This window comes from Monocercomonoides exilis (assembly GCF_001643675.1).
Source record: "Monocercomonoides exilis strain PA203 chromosome Unknown scaffold53-602328, whole genome shotgun sequence".
Classification (NCBI taxonomy): domain Eukaryota; phylum Preaxostyla; order Oxymonadida; family Polymastigidae; genus Monocercomonoides; species Monocercomonoides exilis.
Window position 1 is genome coordinate 90,568 of NW_027150598.1, and position 24,404 is coordinate 114,971.

The 24,404-nt window shown below is 40.3% G+C and overlaps 7 protein-coding genes across 7 annotated transcripts; 4 read left to right on the forward strand and 3 right to left on the reverse strand.

The window, feature by feature from the left end:
- Positions 1–1,687: 1,687 nt before the first annotated feature.
- Positions 1,688–2,401, forward strand: MONOS_5866 (uncharacterized protein; the record flags this gene model as incomplete). The annotated part of the gene is made up of 3 exons (XM_067876050.1): positions 1,688–1,977; positions 2,059–2,161; positions 2,249–2,401. 3 exons carry the CDS (start codon positions 1,688–1,690, stop codon positions 2,399–2,401), a joined length of 546 nt encoding a protein of 181 aa, XP_067720449.1.
- Positions 2,402–3,050: 649 nt separating this feature from the next.
- On the reverse strand, positions 3,051–3,427 carry MONOS_18203 (uncharacterized protein; the record flags this gene model as incomplete). Its single annotated transcript, XM_067871200.1, has 2 exons — positions 3,051–3,205; positions 3,295–3,427. 2 exons carry the CDS (start codon positions 3,425–3,427, stop codon positions 3,051–3,053), a joined length of 288 nt encoding a protein of 95 aa, XP_067720450.1.
- Positions 3,428–4,248: 821 nt separating this feature from the next.
- MONOS_5865 (uncharacterized protein) lies at positions 4,249–6,376 on the forward strand (the record flags this gene model as incomplete). Its single annotated transcript, XM_067876049.1, has 4 exons — positions 4,249–4,481; positions 4,546–4,671; positions 5,369–5,487; positions 5,709–6,376. 4 exons carry the CDS (start codon positions 4,249–4,251, stop codon positions 6,374–6,376), a joined length of 1,146 nt encoding a protein of 381 aa, XP_067720451.1.
- Positions 6,377–8,468: 2,092 nt separating this feature from the next.
- Positions 8,469–8,951, forward strand: MONOS_5864 (uncharacterized protein; the record flags this gene model as incomplete). Its single annotated transcript, XM_067876048.1, has 1 exon — positions 8,469–8,951. One exon carries the CDS (start codon positions 8,469–8,471, stop codon positions 8,949–8,951), a length of 483 nt encoding a protein of 160 aa, XP_067720452.1.
- Positions 8,952–16,669: 7,718 nt separating this feature from the next.
- Positions 16,670–20,358, reverse strand: MONOS_5863 (uncharacterized protein; the record flags this gene model as incomplete). The annotated part of the gene is made up of 2 exons (XM_067876047.1): positions 16,670–18,158; positions 18,401–20,358. 2 exons carry the CDS (start codon positions 20,356–20,358, stop codon positions 16,670–16,672), a joined length of 3,447 nt encoding a protein of 1,148 aa, XP_067720453.1.
- Positions 20,359–20,413: 55 nt separating this feature from the next.
- On the reverse strand, positions 20,414–21,646 carry MONOS_5862 (uncharacterized protein; the record flags this gene model as incomplete). Its single annotated transcript, XM_067876046.1, has 1 exon — positions 20,414–21,646. The coding sequence occupies one exon, from the start codon at positions 21,644–21,646 to the stop codon at positions 20,414–20,416; it is 1,233 nt and encodes a 410-aa protein (XP_067720454.1).
- Positions 21,647–23,603: 1,957 nt separating this feature from the next.
- MONOS_5861 (uncharacterized protein) lies at positions 23,604–24,323 on the forward strand (the record flags this gene model as incomplete). The annotated part of the gene is made up of 1 exon (XM_067876045.1): positions 23,604–24,323. One exon carries the CDS (start codon positions 23,604–23,606, stop codon positions 24,321–24,323), a length of 720 nt encoding a protein of 239 aa, XP_067720455.1.
- Positions 24,324–24,404: the final 81 nt, after the last annotated feature.

Sequence of the window (24,404 nt, forward strand, 5' to 3'; positions counted from 1 at the left end):
TTAGGGTATCTGAAAAAGCTTCTCGAGGTTGAACCTTCACCAAAGTCTTCGCTTCACTCTGTGCCTTAATCATTTTCTCCATCCTCATCTTTTTCTTCAACTATAGTATAACTCCAATTTGGCTCTGCAATCTAGATGTTGAGAAGAAAAGAGAAGAATGTGACAGGTGTAATAAATCATCCGTATCTTCATCAGCTCCTGCGATTTGTCCGTCGGATGCCTCGGCTGTGGTGGCGTAATAGACGTCTGCAGCAGCTATGAATGACATCAAAATACGATTGCGGATTTTGGTGCCTAAGGCGGCTAGGGTGTACGCACAGAACAAGCAGATGCTGCTGCAGAAACTGCTGGGTTTTGTTGTGGTGCTGAGGGCGGTGCTGTTTGGGGGCATTGTGCGCACCTCTGATGTGGTGCTTTCGGTGATGTTTTCTATTACGCTTGTTGCTCCGCTTCCGTCAATTGATGAATCGCTGTTGATGAAGTCTGGAAGCAAGAATATCTTTGTTGTGGAAGTGTGAATGCGTTCCCATCGATCTTCAAATCTGTTGAGCCCGTCGCTGCTTTTGTCTGCGACAGCGTGGCTGATGTCGCGATCACAGCTGTCGAGGAGAGTTGTGGTGATGAATAAGGTGTAAGAGGAAGTGATGTGGAGAGTGTTTGCAGTGTGAAAAGTGCTGGAAAAGTTGGGGAGATGGTGGTGGAGGCGAAAAGGTTGAAGATGGAGTATGTCAATCAGGTGATAAAAGAGATTGTGCTGGGTGTAATGGTGGAGCGAGAAGGAGCAGAAGAAGCAGAAGAAGTGGAAGAAGAAGGAAAAGACTGAGGAGGAGTGGTAGAATAGGGAAAAAAAAACATTAAGCGGTGAAACAGGAGACGGATAAGAAGTTCATGGAGTTCAACATGTGGACGAAATATATTTGAAATGACAAGCGGCTATTGAAGCTGACAAATTGCTAATGGAGGAGAACAGGAGAATGGCAATCTCATCCAGATGAGTGATTGGAAGATTCTTCAGCTGAGCGAGAAGTGCAATGAAGAGGTGAAGGAGATGCAGGTCAGCCTGTAACGATAATGAGAAGGTTGAGCTGAGTGTTAAGTGGATTTCGAATGAAAAGAAACGCAAGATGCAACAGGGCGGAGTTGTGAGTGTGGATGGCAAGTGGAAACTTGTGGATTGAGGATTATGCATTTCATATCTTCTTCGTTGGTTTCTCTGTGAAAGAAGTGAAGGTTCTGTTTTTCATTTCGTTAATTCTTCAGTCGCATCTATGTGAAAAATTCCAGGAGATGTTTTCAACGAGCATAGAAGATTGCAGAGCTGTGATGTTCGACACAAACCCGAGCTGGAAGTGTGTTGATATGAAAGCTGGAAGCAGAGTGGGTGTTGTGGGAGAAGCAAGCAGTGGTGGAGCAGAAAACATTGGCGATGGTGATGGAGGATGAGTTGATACAACTGTGAAGCAGAAGATGAACCAGACAATGAATGAAACGAAGATTCTGAAAAAGCTGCTGAAAATGCACGCACAGACAACAAGAAAGCAGAAGGCGCTGTTCAAGGAGGTGATTGAGAATCAGAAGAAGAGTGAAGCTGTGCAGAAGGCGATGATTCACTGGGTTAAGCTGAACCTGAAGGATTTTGCGGAGGAACGGATGTTTGGAAAGTTTGTTCATGAATTGTTCACTAAAAATGAACTGTTGTTCTTCATGCACTGTGACACGCTACTGCTTGAAGGGTGTTCTGTATCAGCAGCCGACAGAAGAGAGCGAAAACTTCCTGATAGAATCGTTCCGAATATTCCGGAAGTGCTCCAACATGTTGTTTGAAGTGGCTTCTGAGAAGAAGATCAAGATATTTATTTGTGAGTTTGAGATGATAACGTCGGAGAAGGGAGAGGCCTACGCGTCAGTGTTTCTGGGGTTTCTACCAAACAACTACCGGGCAGAGGCAGCAAAGCGGAAGAAGGCGATAACGGTGATGTGTGATGCCTTTGTTCTGGCAAGGCATTGACTTCTTCGTCTTCTTCTTCGTCAAAATTATCAGGTGCATCACAAATTCAGAGCTGGAGTCTCTTCTGCGTGCGCGCTATCCGCAGATGCAACATGCGCTGTCGCAACAATCCTTCTGAGATGCATCCCATCTGTCGAGGTGCTTTCTGCCATCGTTTGCGTCTGTGCTGGAGGCGTACCAGCCTAACAACTTCATCGCGCTATTCCTGCGACTGCAAGACATGTTTGTTTCAACCGATAGACAAGTGTTTCTATCACCTTTATAGAACAGTGCCGCTGCGGATACTGTGAAATGGCACCTGGTGCTGCTGAAGCCTGCACTGTACGACCTTTGTGTGTGCTTTCGGGGCTATCTGTAGGGGCAGGGCTGAAGCTGTGCTCGAAGGCTGTATAGGAGGCGGTGGGGAAGAAAGAAGGCGGTGAGCTTTGTTCAGGATTGTGCGGCTGCTAGTGAAGTTGGTGGGGATGCAGCGGAGGAGGAATGAGGTGGAAGGAGCGAACTGCTTTAGGGTGCTGCTGGTGAACGGGATGCTAGTGGTTTTGTTTCACAATCCGATTATACGGCAGAGCGAGGGAGGAGGAGAAGAGTCAGTGTCTTGACATGCAACAGCAGTATCTGCTTCTTCGGCGCAGCACAAACAGATTCAGAATAGCAAAGAATTGGCAATCAACAATATGCGGCTGTTCTTTGAATGTGCATTTGCTGCTATCGATCCTTTGATTTCTCAGATGACATTTTCATCGGAGCTATCATCTTCTTTTCCTTTTTCAACCACTTCTATCTCCTGTTTCTTGTCGTATTCTTTTTCTTTCAAAAAACTTTTGAAAGAAACAAATTAACAATTAACACTAAGAATTCACCGGTCTTCTTTCGACAAATTTCTGAACAATACATTTGAAAAGAAGAAGAAGAAAAAGGAGAAGGTTAAAACGAAGGAGGAGGAGGAGGAAGAAGAAGAAGAAGATGATGATAGAGGAATTTGTCTGTTTTCTTCTTGTCACATTGGAACAGAAGCACTGCTGCTTTGATGTTCAAAATGAGGCTAATTCTCTACATTCAATGCATTAAAAACACATGACGGCGAAGATGGCGAAGATGGCGTAGAAGGAGAAGAAGACGGAGAAGAAACCACATAATTCGTTTGAAATATTGATTGAAATGGATTGTCCTTGGGAATGACGCTCGTCGTAATAAAAACTGTTGGTTGGAATGGAAAAAAGATTAAAAAAAATAAATAATAAGAATTGGTATGACATTAATTATAAAAATTCCTCAAAAGAACACACCTGCCACCTCTTTCGCAAATGCAGAAGATTGTCCAATCACTAATGCTGCCATTCTCCTTTTCCATTGTTTTCCTGTGCTTCTTTCTCCATCTTCCTTTATTCCCCACAAATATCCTGCTTTCGATGTTTTCATCCACTTTTTTTTTCTTAAATAATATTTCTGCATTTTTTCTTTCCAAGAGCTGTCCAATTGTTGGTATTCTTCTTTTTTTTCCCCTCTCATCCGAATGCTTTGAAATCGAATTTGTTTTCATCTCATGTTCAAGTTGAATACGGAAAATATGCAATTCCTATCTGCTGGTTGTATCTCGCCATCCAGCTCTCTTCTGATACTTTCCTCAGAAAAGCAAAAAAATGATCATTCATAGAATTTTTCAGATTCTTGCACTCTGAGAAAGCTACAGATGAAAGCATCTTCACTGTGAATAGAACAATAAAAAATACAAACATAACAATTTTCAAATGCTATTTTGGAAAATGAATTTCCTTTAAAGCTGCTTTTTTAAATCATCTCGTTCAGTTCCATCGCCACTGTTTCGCTGTCACTGACCTTTTTACAGAGAAAAATATTATTTTTTGTCCCGCAGAAAATGTTCATTTTCTCTCCTCCTATCCTGTTCACATGGTTTCACGGAAAAAAAGATAACTGAACGATCAAATTTGCCATAGCATTTTTTCTTTCATAATGAAAATTTTTATTAAATCAATCGATTGCACGTTTTCAAATTCCAAAACAATCTCACAAGCAATTTTCAAACAATTTTTTTTCGATATTCAAAAATTGCAAGCACAAATAAAAAAAATTACTCATGAAAGATCAACGATGCAACGATTTTATGATCTCATAAAAAATTAGCCGACTCAAGAAATTATCGAGTGATTTCAAAAGTTGTGGCAAACCATCAACATGGAGAAGAGCGAGTTTTTCCCCAAGAAGAACTTCATTTCCCTCGGATGGACATGGAAAACGAGTCGAATGATTGTCTCAGTGGAACAGCAGAGACTAAGAGAACTGAGGCAGGAATGTGTCAAATGGGTGAAGATAGTGATGAAGAACAGCTTTTCATTGACGAGAGACTTCGCTTCTTTCATAGGACAGCTCAGCGTTGCACGGTTCGTGTACATAGACGCCTCTTTATACATGAACAAAATGTACCATTTACTGAACAAGGAGGTCAAGAAAGATGGTTGGGAAGGAACGGTGTTCTTGAACATCAGCATAAAAAAACAATTGGACTTTTGGATCAAAAGGCTCAAGGAGAGACACAGAAATGAACTGGTGGATTTCTCGAAGCCCGACGCCAAATTAACGACAGATGCTTCCCCTTGGGCTTGCGGAGCAACCTTGTCAGTTGGAGGAAAGAGATTTCTGCATAGGTCTGAATCGTACGATTTTGTAAAAGCAACTAGAAACTTTGAAATTTGTTTATTATTAATTGTTATAATTTATATTAACTGATGTCACTCGGAATGAAGCAAAAAAACAATGTTGAAAATCAATGAAAAAATAAAATGATCGATGTCCCATGATAAAAATTATTTTTGATCTATTCCACAATAACATTGTTTCAATATTTTTAAAGTATATTTTTCCACTTAATATATATTTTTACGTGTTCATGAATGTGGAGAATGTGTGTTTGATCCATTGTCATTTATGATTTTGATTTTTATTTGTTGATCTTCGGAAAAGAAGGCTGTTGCTTTTCGCAATCTATATAACTGAAAAAATAGTCAACAAATGCAAGATGCAACAACTGTTTTAGTTATTGGACGAACTCATTTATTTCGTATGCGCGTAATGGATCAAAAACAAGAGAAACGAATGATTCGTGGGAATACAATTCTTTTTCAGATGTTCAATTTTCTTAAGTGTTCAGCCATCAATAACAGTTTCGGTTTCACAAAGTTCTCTTTACAATTGTGTTATTTATAGTCTTGAAGGAGGAGTTCATTGTTTTAATGTTAGGTCAGTTAAAATTGTTAACAATTTCTTCAATTCATATCATGCACTTTTTTAATATGGAGGAGGAGGGGTGTATGCTTGCGAAATAATTTCATGTGCCCTTGTAAGTGGGTGCAGCTTCCAGATGTGCAAGGCTCGCTACGACGGGGGAGGTTTGAGATTTTTCAATATCAGTGAACCTGGATCAGGGTGCATCTATGAAGAAGATGGAGAAGGAGGGAGCTCGTGTGTGTTTGAGTGCAATTTCACTTCATGCTCAGTCACAAATACTGTTGGTGGAGGCATGCTTTGCCAAAACGTTCCTGCCACGCAATTCAAAGTGAGGAGCATTCAGTTTATTTCATGTTCAGCAACAGCAAATGGAGGAGGATTGTATTTTGAATCCAGAAACACAGCAGCTCCAACCAATTATTTTTATTGTTATTTTCTGTTCTTCCATGAATGCAAGTGCTCTGCAAATACGCCATATGGTCACGATGCGATATATATTATGATCAATTCAATGTTTTTTTGAGCACAGGAAATCCGTTCTATGAATGTTACACAACAAACACGAATGAACAGAGGATGTGTTATGTGTATAATTATTCGAGTTCAGGGAGTTGGGTGTGTGATCAAACATCGAAAAAGGATTGGCTAAAGAGAGGGATACTCAATCGATTTGTGGCTGTGAGTGGAGGAAATGCAGAAGAGTTATGTGGGGCGAACGAATCATATACATACAGAGCCACTGGTGTTACAGTCATTCGGAGCGTGATCCAGGTGAGCCTGTCAGTCACACTGATGGAAGGGAATCATCAAAGTGAAACAACAACAATTGATATTGGATCAAAGAAGAGTTCAGTCATTGGGAAGGGAAGGATGGAGAGTTCGATTGAAATGAAATCACTTTCATCAGCAGCAGCTGGAGCGCTATTCGGTGTGATGACAGGCCATCTTGGTTTATTGCGCATGAAGGTTAATTGTTACTCAGAAGCAGAAACTTCGCCGAGTGTGGTTGTGGTATCAGATGGAGGTGGGTCACTCTCATTGGAGGATGTTGTGATCACCACGAGTGTTTCTTCAGGAAATGTGATTCATTTTCAGTGTTTGTGGTGCCGATGTCACGGCTGTTGATGGTCGGCGTGGAGACAAAAAAAGTAAATTGAATTGCATCTCCTCAACGATTGAATTTGGCTCTTAAAGGGAACTGTGCGCAAAACCTGATCCTGGAAGAAGCTGTTTCTGAAACGAAAAGTGCTTTTTTTTAATAAATATTCTTCACTCATTTGTTGAACTTTTTTTTCCATTTTTTAAAAAAAGAAAACTTTTAAAACGACAAAATGAAAGAATTAATGTTTTCTTTAAAAATGAATTTTCACAAATTCGAAACAAGATCCAAAACAAAAACAAAACAAAACATTTATGTGAAAAATTCATCAAACATGGTACAAACATCAAGTGAATAAAAGAAAAAATTGATAATGGAACAAAAATGGGCTAGCACAGAATGGTTTTGAATTAAAAAAAAACCAACAATTTGAATGAGAAAAACCCTAGAATACAGAGATTGAAATCTCTCAAAACATCACAAAACAATTATCTGTGAATTTCCGAAGACAGATCCATCCCCTCTGTTCAAAGCACAATTCTTATGCCCCCTTTCCTTCATCTTCCTTCTCTTGTTTCAACAAGCTCCACACACTCCATGTGTTCTCCATCTCCCTCTTCTTTCCTCTCCTTTCAAAATGCCAACTGCCCCTCAACCTCACTCAACAGACACATCTGCTCCATCAGCCATGTGCCCATCCAGCATCATTTTCTCCGCTTCATCCTCGCCCCCCAACAATCTGCCACTCATCATCCTCTCTCATTTCTTCTGTCTGCTTTTCTCATCCTTTCTACTCCAAAACACATAGTATCTGTCACCTCCTTCAACATTGCCAACAACCTTGCCAGTGTGGAATCATCACACCTACAAACATTCCTCACCCCATTTCATTTTCCCATCGCAACATCTGCAATCCGCAATTCTTCTTCGTCATCCTCTTCGCACTACTTTCCATTTATACCAAGCTCAATAACCAAGCTCAAGAATTCTTGACCAACTTTTTCTAACACTCCGCACCTTTCCATTCCTTCCTTCAGTCTCAGCTTCGCTGCACATTCAAATCTCAGTCCATTTGCTTTTATTCTATTCATCTAACCTAAATACCTCTGAAAAAAGTCTTCCAACTACGCATTTCTTCTTCTTCTCCGTTGTTTCCACTGTTTTATTTGATTCATCAAAATTTCGATATTTTCCTCCTATGCATTCCTCTCATTCATGTTTTTCAAATCCTTATCGAAAATACTATCTTTTCAACACACATTCTAATCCTTCTTTCATTTCCTCCTTTCCGAAACAGCGATTCGCATTTTCCAACATTTCCATTGCATTCATAAACAAAGAATTGCAGGTTTCATTTATAATCGAAACTTTTTTCAGGAGCCAAATGCAAAATAAATGTTTCTATGTTGAAACAACAAAAAAATTAATTGATTTTTTAATAATCTTTAATATCAATAAACATTAATAAACATACCATTAGACATGCATTCATCAACTTGTGTTTTGCATTTCCACTGTTTTACAAATACATTTTTACGTAAAAGCGGATATATCGAGTATTTTCTTATTTGGAAAGAATAATGATAGATAAAAGAATATATATGATTAAACTTTCTAACTACAACAATAAAAATTAAACCTTTTCTTCAAATATAGCATTGAAAAATCGTTTGAAACTCCACAAAGTCTGAAAATTGAATAATAAATATCTTGCTTTTCAAAAGAAAATGTTATGGGACAGTGATCATTAAATTATTATTGAGTTTTTCAACATTGTTTATTTGCTTATTTCCGATAGATTTGAGTTTCAAATAATTATAACAATTAATAATTTGTGAATTTTTCATTTTTAAATGCCTTCAACAAAATGGTACGATTCAGACCTATGCCGAGATTTCATTTTCACAAACAGTTCAGCAACAACACAAGGATCCAAACATCCAATTTCAAGGAGCTCCTTACAGTTTTATTGGCTCTCAACAATTTTTCATCACAAATCACTCGCAACCATATGTTCAAGATCCTTCTCCACTCCGAAAATACCAGTGAGGTATTCAACATCAACAGGTAGGGTGCGGGACCCAACCTCCTGCCTTTATTGAGAAAGATCAGGACCATATGTTAGTCGATGAAATTGATGATGACACAATCCACATTCCAAGGGAGAAAAACACAACAGCAGACGCATTGTCCAGGTTAGAGGTCGTAGGAGATTATATGATAAGGAGTCAATATCTGAATGAAGCTGAGAGGGCTCTCGGAGTGATAGCAGAGATAAACGGTTTCGCAAACGAAGGAAACAAGAGGATGGAGACTAGGCATGGTGCAGGAAGTCTGTTCACTCAATATGGTCTCACCGCAGATTGGACAATGAACACAACGCTCATTCATCCCCCGATTCCGTTAATTCTTCCGAGTCTCAAGAAATCAAAAGCAGAGATAACGAGAGCAATCATTCTTCTTCAGAGATGGAAGAACAAGATATGGAGCAACTTGCTGGAAGAGATGATGTGTGAATATTACGTTTGGAGGAACTCGAAAGCGGTTTTAATCCCGGGAGCAGGCCTGATGAGAACTGATGTGGTGCTGCCTCCAGGGTGATACGAGGCAGTAACAATCAATTTGTGAGAGAAGTTGGAGAAGAATGGTGGTGGAAAAGCCTCAGGATCTGCGGAGTCCCGGATAGGATCATTTCCGTAACGAAGGAGAGCATAGCAAAGTCCACATGGACTCAATACACCTTTGGCTTTGCACACTTCAGCAGAGAATGGGAAGAGTTGAAACTGGTTCCGTTCACGAAATATTTCGATGAATGATCAATGGATTGCGCAAATTGTCTTCTATCCATGAGAGACAAATGTGGTAAACATTTATGCCTGTGTGCCACAATGTCAGCGATTTCACTCTTTTCCAAGACGGTATATGGTTAGGACTTGAGTAAGGTTAGTTTTATAAGTACAATATTCAGATCGTTTTCATTTTCCCAAACTCATTGAAAGCCGAACACAAAGATGTGGAGCCCTGACATCGTGCTGTCGTATTTCGAGAACAACGGGCTGAGCGAGCATCTTTCTTTTTTTGACCTGACAGTGAAGTGCATTTTGCCAGTTATGCTGCTTACTTCATGTAGATTCCATGAGCTTGAGCAGATATTTGTGGTCAATTCCATATTTGAAGATGAAGTGATCTATTTGTCCACAAGACTCAAGACTTCCAGATCCAGAGAATACGTAACGGTTCCATGCCTAGAGGAGGATCACAAGCGAATATGTCAGGCAAGAGCTATTTACGTTTTTTGGGATTGAGAAAAAGCATCGAACAAAAGTTAAAATTGTCGCTTCCTCCTCAATACAACTCACCATACACCGTAAACAGTTATGGAAATAAGAACGATTGTCAGAATGGGAATGCTGAAAGCAGGGGTATCTGAGGAATACTGGACATCCACATAATAAAGCACTCATCAATATGCAAGCTAGCTTCAAGCGAGATGCCGGAGGTCTGAATCGCCAAGCACGAGCATCTTTCGACAACTTCTCACACGCTATCCAGATCATTCTACAAAGCGAACCTGGCAAACCGGATGGCCCGCGCACTCCTGGCACCAGAGGAAGATAGCTCCCAACAAGATGAAAACACAGTTGTTTAGAAGAGCCGCATTGCAAAACAGATAGAGGGCATTCCATTCTGTGCCACTCAGCAAACAACTACCATGATGTTTGGTCTTCCTCCGCTTCAACCACTTAATCACGCGGATACAACAGCAGAACCTTTCACGACACAAGCGCCTTCCCCAAATCTTCCATCAAAGCAAACTTTTCACGCGACACAGCCTAATCAAACGATAATACTTCCGACGAGTGTTGAAGAGCCAGAGGACAATAATACTGGAAAGAGGAAGGAACCAGAGAATACCAGAGAAGAACCAGAGATAGAAAGGACTGATATAGGCACTGAAATATGTAAAAGCAAAGATTTGCCCAACAAAGAACACTCCCTTAATAAAGAGGTGTTGTAGATAACGGTTTTTCTCTAGAATAAAGGGACTCTGTACTTTAATTCGCGGAGAAAAATCTATCCACAACACCTCTTTTCCCTCCCAGAGCGTAGCTCCTCCCTCCGCTTCACACTTCGTGTTTTAAATAAATTATGTTCCACCGAACGGACGTTGAACAATCATTCCCGTTTTTTCCCAAGCCAAGACCTTTAATTAATAATTCACAACCTGGAATAATGCAAGAGATATTCAAGGAGAAAGAAAGACGATGAAATAAATTGAGTCAAAAAAACACAGATATCATTGATAAAATCTACAGACGAAGCCAAAGATAAAGCCACATCAGAGTAATACCAAGAATTAATACAGCTAGACTATACCAAAAGCCGATGCTGATAGCCGCGTGCGATTACCGAGGCTTTAATCGAGCTCCGTTTACCAAATGCCAAAACAACGTCCCAAGCCGAGCCTAAGACAACCGCCAAACGCTGCAACGCCTCAGAATGCCATTCGGCACAGAATACATTTATTGTTTTGTTATTTAAACGCTTCATCCATTTGAACACATCACTTTTGTGACCGGCTGAGCCCATAATGCAGAGCTCACTCCATTAATAAAGAGGTGTTGTGGATAGATTTTTCTCCGCGAATATAATGAGCACCCATTACACTTATGTTAAGAAAAAATTTTTTTTCGGAGAGGAATTCGAGGTTTCAACTCGTACAATGAGACATTTGATCTTTCATGTCCATGAGCATTTTCTGAATAAATAAATCAGCATTATTTTCTTAAAATAAAAATGATATATTTTTTCTCTTTTTCTTATCCATATTTTTTTCATGAAAGGCAAAAATTGAATTTGGTGTTTCTTTAATTGATATGCTGCCATAAATGAAATGAGGAATGATGTGTTCTTCAGTGGCAATGCAATCACTCAATCTCCATTCGAGGATTGTGGATCAGCAACCCCAACAAAAAGAGTCTGGAATGTCAGAACATCTGCAAAAGGGATTGTCAAACATTGCCCTCTTTCATCGCTTTTCCCCTTTTTTCCTTCAATAAAATTCCACATTCAATCTTCCTCTTTCGTTTCTTCTAATTCCTTATGTTTCCGCTCTGTTTCATCTTATTCCTCCTTTCATTAAGTTTTATTGACATTCTCCACTTCCATCTCCTGGTTCTCAGAAATCCTATTCTTTATTTCTTCTTTCTGCTTTTGTCTGCCACATTCCTTCATTATTAACTTCATGACTTCATTTGGTTTCTCTTCATTCTCTCTTTTCTTTTCATCTTCCTCCTTCTTTCTCTTCTTTGTTTGCTTCATCCAATCAATGTGTTTCCTATCATCGACAAAATCTCTTCAATCCTTTCAGACAACATCTCCGTTCATTACACACTGGATAATCAGGAACTTCTTTCTCGTCTCGCTCTTCATTCACATTTCTTCTTCTTCTTCTTCTTCTTCATTTTCTTAACTGTTGTTGTTGAAGAAGTTGGCTGAACTGGATAGATGATGCGAATTGCTATTTGAAGAAGAAGAAGACGAAGAAGACGAAGAATACGAAGAAGACGAATTCGCTGATGATAAAGTCAAAAGAATTGATGGAAAAGAAGATGTTGATCAATCTCAAGGCAATGATAAGATCGTTTTCGCAAGCAGAAGCCCTCGACTATCTTTATTTCTTCTGCTTTCTTCTCTCTCCTTCACTCCCCCAAAAGCATCTGCCTCTCTTTGTGTTCATCCCAAGCAAATAACTCCATTCAATCAAAATGGCCTTCTGTTTGTTTTCCCAATCAAGCAAGACACTTTCCTCATTTCATTGTCTAGCAAGCCTTTCATCTTCCAAATGAACAGAGATAAATGTTGAGCATTCAATAACATATCCATTTTTTTTTCACTCTTGAGATTGGATTCTATTGCATCCCATTTGTTCTGTGATTATGCTCGCAGGCTGATATTAACTTGCCCATGAATTGGTTCTGTTGATTTTTCATCTGCGACCTTTGCAGATATTCAGATGAAATGAATGAAGCTGCTTCTTCGAAGAAATAAATGATATCATTGAAGATTGCTGTGTGTTGTCTGATCATATGCAAACTGTTTTGTTGGAAGGAAAAGAGGAACGTGCATTCAATGGCAGAAGCAGCCAGAAGCAATGGCCGACAAGCACGATGAGTGTGAGTGCATTCACAAGCGACTGAAGATTGTTGTGGATGGAATTGATGAGAAGCTGCAAGAAGAAACAGTTTTTGAGTGAAGTTTCATAACAGTTTGAAAACAAATCAAAAAATAGAAAAAGAAGAGAAAGAAAGCAGAAAAAGAAATAAAAGATGAAAAAAAATGCATTTATAAATGAGACAATACCTCTTTTTTAAAACAAGCTCGTCTTCTCGCCTCTCAAATTGAAGTTGCTTTCCTTTGATAATCTCTTCACAGCTGTTTGTTTGTTTTTTTTCAAAAAAGTTAAAAGATCGGTAACGTTTAAAAAAAAGAAAAAGAAAGTTAGAAAGAAAAGAAAAAAGAAAAAGAAAAAAATGAAAGAAAGAAAAAACAATAAAAACAATAAAAACAAAAAAAAAAAAAAGAGTTCAAATGAGAAGAAGAAGAAGAAGAAATGGTTGAGAAATGCAAAATCAGTCGAATGATATTAATGAAGCTGAGAAAAATTTGTGTGAAGTGGTCGATTGGACCATATATAAAATTCGAAAAGTTGATTTGAGAAAAAGACAATTATCGTAATCACAATATTTGCGGCAAACAGACTGAAATTAATTAATGAAAAATATTATCATCAGTTCATTGGCTGTCTTTTTGCGATTTCCCCTCCTTTCCCCTCAAAAACAGAAAATGTTAATATCCCTCTATTTATTTTCCTTTCTATTTTTCCTCTTCCATTCAGCACACTAACTTCTCAGAAAATGTCAATCCCTTCCTTTTCTTCATCTTTCCCTGTCTCTTCCATAAAATCTTCTCCTCTCATAAAAGTTACCCCTCTTCCAATCAAACACTTCAGAATATTCATCTTCTTTCCCGCCTTTGCCCTCTTTTCTTTCTTTTCAAAATCCATTTCTCCAATCACCAATCAGTCCTCTTTCATCATCCTCAGCCACTTCTCTATGTATTTACTACATTTTCCCCTCCAAATCTCCACCCACTCTTCCCCACCCCTTTGTCTCAGAATTTCTTTCATTCAAAAGCCCCTCTTGAAATATTAACATTCCATAAAATACTCAACCCCTACTCCCTGCCACAAATAATCCTCTTCCATCTCTTCTCTGCTCCATATCCCTTCTGTGCCCGGTGTTGATGAGATAGACATCAAATACTTTTTTGTATCGTTGAGAATATTATTAAAGGAGATGATCATGCCAAAAACAGAAAAAACACATCCTGACAGGCATCACAATGTGTACGGGCTGAGAAGACCCTCCAGTGGTATATTCAATGTATTTTGTAGAGATGCATTCAGTGCTGCAATTTGACCATTCTGAGACTGAAATAAAGAGATTGATTTATTTTTTGAATGGTGATGGCTGTCGAGATATGCATTCTGGCAAAAAACAGTCGAAGAGCAGTTTGGTATTATTTTATTTTTATTTATATGAATATTTATCTGTTGAATGTTTTTGTGTTGTTTTCAGGGCAGTAAGTGGAAAAGAATGAAAATGAATGAAGGCGGGATATCTCATTGTGCAGGCTGACCATCGAGTTGAGCCAGCGAATTCATACGAAAAGTGCCCAGGGTGAAGGATTGGGAAGAGAATTGGAGATGATATTTTCAGACGAGAAAAAGGATTATTTTCAATGAGAAAGATGAATTTGAGCAAAATGCATGAATTTTACATTTTTCAGAAGAGAGGGAAATCGATGCTATTGATGGGGAAATGACTTCAAGAAAGGACTGTTTGCGAATCAGATGATGAAATATTTGAAAATGGAAGGAATAAAGAATTTTTATTGGAGGGAAACAGTAGCAAATAGAATATAAAACAGAAAATTGCATATTAAAATGTTTAGAAGGTTTGTTGATATATTTTTTTTTCAAGTGATAATTGTTTTTTTTTTTCATTTAGACTGTAAAAAGAGCTCGGGATTTGCTGGCTTTGAAGAAGAAGAAGAAGAAAAGCAAGGAAGAAAAATGAAATGAAGATTGATGAAATTCAAGATATATCAAAGATGCCTTCCATTGGGCTTTGACAAAGAATTATTTTTGAGGAAAGAAGATTTTTTTGTGAAATAAGGGAAACGAAAAATTGAAAGAAATGGAATGAAAAAGGGATAGCTCAATATTTCATTTTTTTTTTGTTGGAGAGAGAGAAAAAGATTGAGCTGAAAGTGAAAAGAATTCAGAGGCTATTGTTTGCAAGAAGAAAAAGGAACATAAGAAGAGAATTTCAATGAATTTCAACTTTGATATTCATTGACTCTTATCTTTCAATTTTCAACAATTAATCATCTTATTCGATTCTTTCATTATCATCATCATCTTCTTCTTCCTCTTCCAAAACTCTAACAACGTATCACACAGCTTCTCCTACTTAATCATCATCCTCTTCGTCTGATTGGATTGCTTTGCATTTTGCATCTGCATCAGAGATTTAATGAGAAATGAAGAAGAAATAAAGAAATTGGCTTGAGATTTGATAATTTATATGAAAATTGAAAAAGCATATTGTGGAGAATGGGAAATGAAGTCAGACAACAAAATTTACCAAAAACCACTGATGTTATTTTTCATCTTTTTGAAGCTTTATAGACTCAGATTCTGAGATAGGAATGGAATATATTTTCGTATTTATTGAAGTATCTGCAAAGTGACTGGTGGCTGTTCATTTTTGCTTCACTCACAGAATATGAATTGATCATCTTATTTTCATATCATTTAATTCAACTGATATTGGACCAGATCGTTAATTCCTTCATCATCATCATCTCAAAAAAAAAAAAAAAAAAAAAAAGATTTTTCCTTCTTCCTCTCAATTGCCCTTTCGAGAGGATGGTGCTTGCCTTTCCCTTTTCTTCTACCACAGTGTCCAACCATTCCCAACGCATTCGCAATATTCCAATGGATATTCATTCTTTCATTCATTCAATTATCACAAACGCACACAATTAGACATCCCATTCTTGCGGTTGCAAAATCTGATAAATACATCCATAACGCGATATGAAATAAAAATAGAAAAATTGATCAAAAAAAATTACATTCATTCTTCAAGTTCACATCGAATTATGTTGCAAGGGCTGAGCGGAAATTATTAGGCTTCACGAAATTCACTCTTTTGTCATTATTCACAATAAAGTTTATCATATTTATTCGTTAATCATTGATGGTATGAACGGAATTTTTATTTTTAAAAGCATTGAATATTTTTCATATTGAATGAAAAAATAACTATTTTTGATAGAACGCAGTGAGCAGGGTTTGCTCCGAAATAATGAGTTTAATCTTAAATTATGGGTGGTTTAAGTGAAAAACTTCGCCCTCCCCAATGACGTGGAAAAAAGAGTGAGATGAAAAACAAAACAATAGCATTAAAATTTAATAATAATAAAATAAAATAATGCATTGTCCGCTTCACTTCACCACCGACTTCGCCTTTTGCCATGGTCTCGAAGACCAGAGGGCAGAGGGCATACCCCTCGGAGCTCCCTCCTGCAGGCTGTGCAGGGATCCTGTGAGGCGAAAATTAAAAACGGAGCAGAAAGAAAAACCACTCTCGCTTTCGCGAGGCGTGGAAAAGAAAACTGCGTGTATTATGCTCTGCCTCCCGCTCTTCTGCTGATCCAGCAGAGCCAATCCGCTCGCCACACTCTGTATGGACCAGTCTGACTCTTTTCTTTGCACTTTCTTGCCATGAATTAAAGGAGTAAGGTTCTTCTTAACGGTCTCACTAGCTTTCCTGTTTGTAAATACAGGTTCTGGGTGCGCTTAATATCCCTGGACGGTTTCTCTTTTCCTATCTCCTCTGCTATCTCGCCACTTTTTCCTCGTCCTATTCTTCACCATATGTTTCTCTCTCATCTCGCACCCAGCCGCTCTGAGTCTCTCCATCCGCGTTAGTATTATTTCGGAGCAAATCCTGTCTCACTGCGTTCTATCAATTCGCAATAGAGCGAATATCCGAACGCAAGGAGCAGGTTTGCTCCTCAATAATGAGTTTTGAAATCCCTCGTTCTCTTCTCTCCTCTGATCTTAAACCCTCCTGCCTAGCACCTTGTCGTGCGGCGGATGAACAGAGGGACTGCGGATGAATGTGCGGCCCTTGTCTCCACTCCCTCCATTTCTTGTGGTGTTTTCTGGAAGTCTTTGATCGGGTTTAAGATGTTTCTGCGGTCTTAACCATTTGTTCAATGCTTTTCTCTCCGCGTTTCCTCCGATTAGTTTCAAGCTTTTTCAGCAAGGCAGTCTGTCTGCCCTCCGTCAGCTCCATGATGCTGCGGGGAATAATGGAAGGTGTCTCATCACCCCTGGTGGGTTGTGTTATATCGTCCTCATGATGCGAACTCTTCTCTAGAGTCGACCCTCGTCTCTTCGAATTCTTTCTCTTGCTCGTCTCCGCTTCTCCCCCAGATTGTGATGTTTCTTCAGGATACTCCTTTGTTTCAGATTCTGTATTCTCATTTGAAATTTCTTTTCCTTTGCTGTCCTTCTCCGACTTTCCTCCCTTCTCTGCCAGGGGTACTGGGCCACCGATTGTCTCCAGGATCCATCTCGTGTCCTGAACTGGTAACACGGTGTAATACTCCTGGGCTACTCTAGAGCCTGGCGCCCATCTCGCGTACGCATTGATTGCTTTCCAATCTGCAGCTTGTTGTCTTGCTAAGTGCGTTATCACAGCGTGTCTTATCGAGTACGCGGTAAATGTGTCGGGTATTCCGTTCTCTCTCAGGACAGCTACTAGTTCTTCTTTAATCCTCTGCAAGTTTGCAGGTTGCCTCCCCCTGAGATCGAACCACACATGTTCGTCTCTAAAGGTTGTCTTTATATAATCCATCCAGCGTTGGAGCGCTACAACCGCATCGATACGTGGGTTTGGATGCTTATTTATAATAACCTTAACAGTCTCTCCCCCTGATGTTTTTGTTTGTACTTGTGTCTGGACTAAATCATCTCTAAGTATCGTTATCCCTCTTCTCATTCTCTCCAGCTCTGCTGGCCTTAGGGCACCAAATATCAAAGTTAAAATGAGAGCTCTCCTTTGGAGGGTCTGTGGGTCTTTCATATCGTGAGTGGCTTCTTCCCATTTCGTGATGATTGTCAAGTCCCACATCGATTTGTATCGATTGCCTCTTCTTGGTTTCTCCCCCACATAGGTTTTTTGAAATATCTCTATGTCTTTCACGTCAACCTTAGTCTTTCTGAAGAGGTTAATAGAATCCAGCACTTTCCGTTCTGTCTGATTTATCACTCCGCTTGAGAGGTTTGTATTCGAGAGTGTTTCGATGAACTCTGCCATAATCCATTTTGCATCTTTCGTTGTGAGGGGGTCAGTGTCATCCATGCTCTCTCTATCTAGAAATTGCTTGAATCTTCGCAGCGCTCTCCACGTATCTCTCTCACTCTTCTGATTTCTAAGTATTGCTGCTGCTATGTCTTTTGCTCCAACGTGTTCTCCCCATGTTAAGAAGAGGTCTCTCCCTTGAATATTCTCTTCTCCGGTATAACGCTTATTACCTCTCCTGGGGGTAATTTCTAGCCTTCCCTTCTCATCTTCGTTCCCGGTATCATGCACTCCTGAATGGTCCCCAGGGTCTTTGTCAAATGCCCATGCTGCAGCAGCGGGGTCCAGGTCTGCCCCCGCCAGGCTGGTAGAATCAGAATCGTCAGATCCCTCTGAGCTTCCTTCATCTTCTCCTTCAGGGTCCGTCCAATGTTTCTCAGGAACGAATGGACTAGCACTATCTCATTTCCTTGCATTTCTCTCTCTTCCTTCTCAGAGAGGATAGTCTCCAAGTATTTCCGCAGGGCACCTGCGCAATCGGTTCTAAAATTGTCTCTTGTATTCTCGGTGCAATATCTTTAAATATCTCTGCAACTTTCTCCCAACTCAGTGCATAGTCCGGCTTCTTCGCCATCCGGCTGAGTGCATCTGCTTCCATGTTCTGCTCTTCCGGGAGATGTTCCGTCTGTATCGTAATGCCCAGGCTGTTCAGTTTCTTCTCCAATGCTCTCAGTGTTGGAATGAGCGATGGAGCTCCACTCTTCTTCTGTATTGTCCATCTTGTGGACATATTGTCTGTCCTCAGACGAATATGGTCTATCTTCTGCTGTTGCAGCCATGCTCCTTTTCTTTCTAAAGTCCTCAACACTGCTCTGGACTCCTTTTCGTTTATCGCTAACGCACTCTCCTGGAGGGTCCAACTCCCATGGACATATATCTTCTCCTCTTTGTTCTTTGTTGGTATTGTTAATACTGCACCCCATCCCAGCTCTGAAGCGTCCGTCGTTAGCTCTGCTGGTCTGTTCCTTCTCCTCAGACTCCTTGGTCTGTTCTCTCGCAGGGTTTTCCTCCAATGTGTTAATTCTCCTAACATCATTGGATTGACTATCACAGTTCCGTTCCAGCCCCCTCGGGCTATTGCCTGCCTCAGTACGTATTGCATGCGCTTCATCCACAAGCTCGCTGGTGGGTGTTGTAACCTCACAAAATTCAACCTCCCGAGGAGTGCTGCTAAGTCCCTCGTCTTTTGTCTCCTCCTTTTCTTTGCATGTGCTAACCATTTCCTCACATCCTCCAGGAGCAGCACTCTCTTCCTCTCTTGGAGCGTCACTTCCATCTTCTCTGAGTTCCAACTCCATCCCAAAAACTCCAAACTCCTTGCGGGTTCTAGCTTCAGCTTCTCCTCCGACAGTATCCAGCCCAGATTTCTCAGGAACTGGGCTATCTCCTGTGAGATCGATCTCAATGCATCCCTGTCTGGGTGCATGAGGAGGATGTCGTCCAGATATATCACCAGCTTTACCTTCCAATGTTCTCTGATATATGACGCTGCTCGTCTCATTATCTTCGTGAATACTCTGGGCGCGTCCTTTGCTCCAAATGGCATCCCCACGTAAGCGTAGCATTGATTCTGAAAGCTGAAGCACAGATAGAGACTGAATTGCTCGTCCATTTTGACATGTTGATAAGCACTCGATATGTCGAGCGTAGTCATCCAATCGTTCTCCTCCAGGAGTTCCACAACTGTCTCCTGGGAATCCATCTTGAAGTGTTTCCCTAGCACTTCCTCGTTTAAAATTCTGCAATCCAGAATCTTCCTCCACTTTCTGTTCTTCTTCCGGACCATAAATGTCGGATTGAACCACTTCACCTCCGACTCCTGTATGGGTTTCACCACTCCAACCTTCAATTCCTCCTCTAAGAGGGATAAATAATTGTTTGTTATCTCTGTTGTTCCCCGAAACTCCTGTCTGTGTTTTCTCTCCTCGAGTGAGATTGGGGATTGGGGATCTTTCCATCGAGCTTTTATACCACGGCTCACAAGTTTGTCTCCCCCAATCTTCCTCCACTCGCTCAGCCTGTTCACCAGTCTCCCAGGAAGTGGCTCCTTCGGTGGTCCCACTGCTACGCAACTCCCCACTTCTGGTGTCCTTTGACCAGTCTGGATCTGTGCGGTCTCTTTCCCTTCGAGAGTATCTGCAGTAGCTATCTTCCAGCTCTCCTCCTGGACGCTCCCAATTGGGGACTCGATAACAGTCCCAGAAGCTCTCCAGACTCTCTTCACTACCTCCCTCTCGGGTTCCTGATCGTTCACCTGTTCTGTCCCTTGGGGATATACGGAGTCTTCCTCTGTGTCCTCTCTCCCTGTTCTCATCTCGCGATCGATCGAGCTTTCTATCTCTATCCTCTTCTTTCGGTCGGAAGGGCTCAGTGCCTCTTCGTTGCTCTCGCAGACTTCCAAGGGTTCCTCCCCTGTGATTGTCTGTCGAACGATTGGGACCTCCCGTAGTACTGTCATTCCCTTGAGCTCTGACAGCATCATGTCCGTCCCTATCTCGCGGCATAGCGCGGCTCTCTCTTCTCTCTCTGTCTCGCGACAAAGCGCGGATATCTCTAAGCTTACTGGCTCGTTCCAGTAGCTGTTCCTGCTGCTGATTCTCCCTGTATCCTCGGGGGAGCTGGAGGAAGGGGGACTGTGAACGAGGGAGCTCTCCCAGCTGTTGCTGGGGCCTGTTGTGGTCGAGTTTGTGTTGACCTCCTTCTTTGTTTGAAATTTGTAAAACTCCCCTCGAAACCTTGCTTTTGGAATTGCCTGTAGGCAAAGCCTTGGGCGTTTCTGCCTGTGCTGTACCTCCCTGAGCGCCCGCCCCTGGCTGGGGCAAGGTCGAGGGTTGTGGGAGAAGCGGGGGATGCTCCGTACCCTGGAGCATCCCCCCCAGGACGAAAAAAGCTGGTGCTATCCACTAATCTCCTAAAACTCTCTGGGATGTCCTTGGACATTCCCACGTCCAGAAAACACTTCACATTCTCCCAGCTTGACTGAGGAATAACTTTCAGCAAGTTTATGCGGCTAATGCAGTCTGCTATTAGTGCGTACGCGCAAAAGAGCCCCCTCAGTCGCTCTTTCTCTTCTTCCTCTAGGCGCGTCCTTTTCAATACTCTTGTAGTAATGGCTGCAATCGCCTTAGCGGCTTCGAACCCCGATTCCAGGGTGGGCTGAAGCAGCTCGATAACCCGGGCGGCTTCTGGGGAATCTTTTCTTCCCTCCGCAGTGACCCCCGTCACTGCTAGGGCGTTCCAACTCATGTCAGTGTGTCTAGTGAAAAAGTTCTTCTCCGTCTCCGGGATAAAAGTGTTCAGGATGTCGTCATTTATTCTGATTGATCCGGCTTTGCGAAAGTCCATGAATCTTTTCAGTTCCCCTGCCTGTCTCCTAGGCTTCAACCATTCGTCTGGGAAAATTCCCAAGAAATCTTCGGATCTATCTTGCTCTTCTTCCCGCTTCTCTGCACTCCCGGAGTCGCTCTCGCTGCTTCCTTCTTCATCCCATCTCCTCATCAGCTCCCGTGTGCGACCGCCCATCAATCGTTTTCGCTGTTTCCTCCTCGTGATCGTATCAGAAAAATCTGATACCGACTCCGATTCGCTCGATCTCGACTGGGATCTCTTCCTTTGACGCCCTCTCTTAACCTTTTTCATTGTAAGCATTCCCATCGCTCCCGAGCGGCTCGGAACTGTTCGGCTTCTCGCAATCTCTTCAATCATATTTTCCACTCTTGAAAGTCTCTGTGCAAGATCAAATCCTCTATCCTCGCTGTCACTGTTTTCCATTCTAACAGGATCTTGTGTCATTATTACTGCGGACAATGGTGTGTAAGAAAGGTTTATTTGTTAGCGAAGTTTGATCTTAAACCACCCATAATTTAAGATCAAACTCATTATTGAGGAGCAAACCTGCTCCTTGCGTTCGGATATTCGCTCTATTGCGAATGTTTGCAAAATTTTCATTTTGAATAATTTTTGGTGCACATTTTCTGATGATCGAAAATATGAAACAAACCATTCTTGAAATATGAAACATATAACTATAAAGGGTTGATTTTTGCATAAGAGGAACAGATAGAGTAATATTGAAAGAATGTCTTTCATTTTGTTGCTCTTTCTGGTTTTCACATTAACAATATCACAAGCAGCGGATGAGGGAAAACCTTATACAGTTTATGTGAAGCAAAGCGGAGATAGACGTTTCAGTGGCAAAGCGATACACCAGGAAAAAAAATCAATAAATGATGCATACAATCTTCTGGGAAGATTAGAAGAGTGCAAGATCTTTGCTGTTTTCGATGAAAATGCATTAACAGCCGAAATAATTACGTTCAACAAAAGCCGAGGGTTAACAGTTGAAGGAATAAACAGCGATGGAAATGGAAACACAATTGTTGCAATTGATTGTGATGTTCATCCAGGTGAAAATCTTTTCACATGCTTGAATGATTCAACCTTCAAATATTTGGTGTTCCATTTTCCAATAACATTGGTTAATGATGATATACCAAATTATCATGACTTGTTCTTGATAGATGGCAAAGGAGATCTAACAATTACAAACTGCAAATTTAATCGTTCATTAAACGGTGCAAATACCTTTAGGACAAGTCTAGTAAATTTTAAAGGGAAAGATTTGATAATGGAAAATGTTGAGTGTGTTGATGACTTTAACACTGTTTCATTTGGTGAAAAACCTTTTCAGTTAACTCCGAGAGCAACAGTAACATTGACGAATGTTTCACTAAACAAGATTTCATCAAAAAATGGTATTATTTGCATATATCATCATGAAGGAATTTACAAATATTGTGTGACTCTAAGTGGATGTTCTTTCATTGAATGTCACTCCGAAGGTTAATATGTTTTATACATTTATAGCACTGAAAAGGACGGAGAATTTGTTATTGGAAATGAGCAAGTGACATCATTTTTTTCATGCAGAAGCAAAAGCATAGATTCAAATCAATTATCCAGCATTGTGGATTTATATATGCCAAGTATTTCATTAGCATCATAACTTAAATGGCCTGCCGATGGATTAAATCTCGTTTTTCATAATTGCTCAACTGAGTTTAACGGTTTTAATAGAAATACAGGACTGCGCCTTCGTATAAAAAATGATTCTCTATTCGAAGATATGGCAAAGGCAATGAAAGACAGTTTTGCTGCTAATTACATACGAAAGGATAACAGATGGTGTGTTGTTGGACAAAATTTACGCGACACACAAAAACATGATTTCACAAGCATGTATTTTGATCCTCCTCCTCCAAAACCAGAAAGCATGACAAGGGCATTTGTCAAAATAGATGGAATTGGTTATGGAATCAATGTTGAATCAGCAACTGGAAGCATTTGCGATGCATATGATTACTTGGAAAAAAGTGAAGCATGTTATATGGATATTATTTAAACAGCTGATCCAATCATTGCTGAAGCAATTGAATTCAAAATAAGCAACGGGATTGCTATTCGAGGGAAGAACAGCGATGGAAAGGAAAATGCAATCGCAACAATTGATTGCGATGTTAATGCAGGAAGATATCTGCTCAAATGTTGTGAAAAGGTTGAATTTAACGATTTGTCCTTCCTCTTCCCTGTTTCATTACAAAAATGTGAAATGAATGAGGAAAGTTTATGTTCGCTGATATATGGTGACTGTTCAGAACTTAAAATTAGAAACTGCCAGTTTATTAGACCAATAACAAATAAGGAAAATGTGAATTGTGAAATTGTTGAAATACACAAGGGAAGTTTAATTATGGAGTCTGTCAAGTGTGTTGATGATAAGTTCACTGTTAGATTCTCAAAGACTCCTTTTGATATATCATCTTCTGTAACACATTTATTCACAAATGTTTCATTAAAGAAGATTGCATCAAAAGGACAAGGAGTTGTTCTTATCAACGAAGTTAATGAAAACAGAGTGGATGTCATCCTGAACGGAAGTTCCTTATCAGAATGTCAAACTGAAAGGCGGGCAACATTGAACGTTTTTAGCAACAACAATGAAAGCACATTCACTTTTGGAGATGGAGGCGTGACATCTTTAACATCTTGCAGTTGCATTGGTGGCCAATCCGGTGGTATTTATTTATATATGCCACATATAACATCTGCATCTCAACTTAAGTGGCCTGGCGATGGAAGAAATCTTGTGTTTTTGAATTGCTCAGCCGAGAAAAATGGCTCAAAAAGATATACTGGATTGTATATTACGTTGAAAGATGATTCTTTATTCAAAGGAATTGCAGAAGCAATGATGGATAGTTTCGCAGCCAATTTCACTCAAGGAAACAGTTTGTGGTTTATAGTGGGACAAAAGGATAAGAGTAATATTGAATATGATTTCACAAGTGCATATTTTGATCCTCCTCCTCCTGGACCAGAATATATGACAAGGGCATATGTTAAAAATGGGGGGAAAGGAAATGGAATCGACGCAAATTCGGCAAATAAAGAGTTTAAAATTCGCATATGATTATTTGGAAAAGAGTGAGATTTGCTTCATTGATATTATCAAAACATCTGACCCAATAAAAGCAGAAGAAATAAGTTTCAA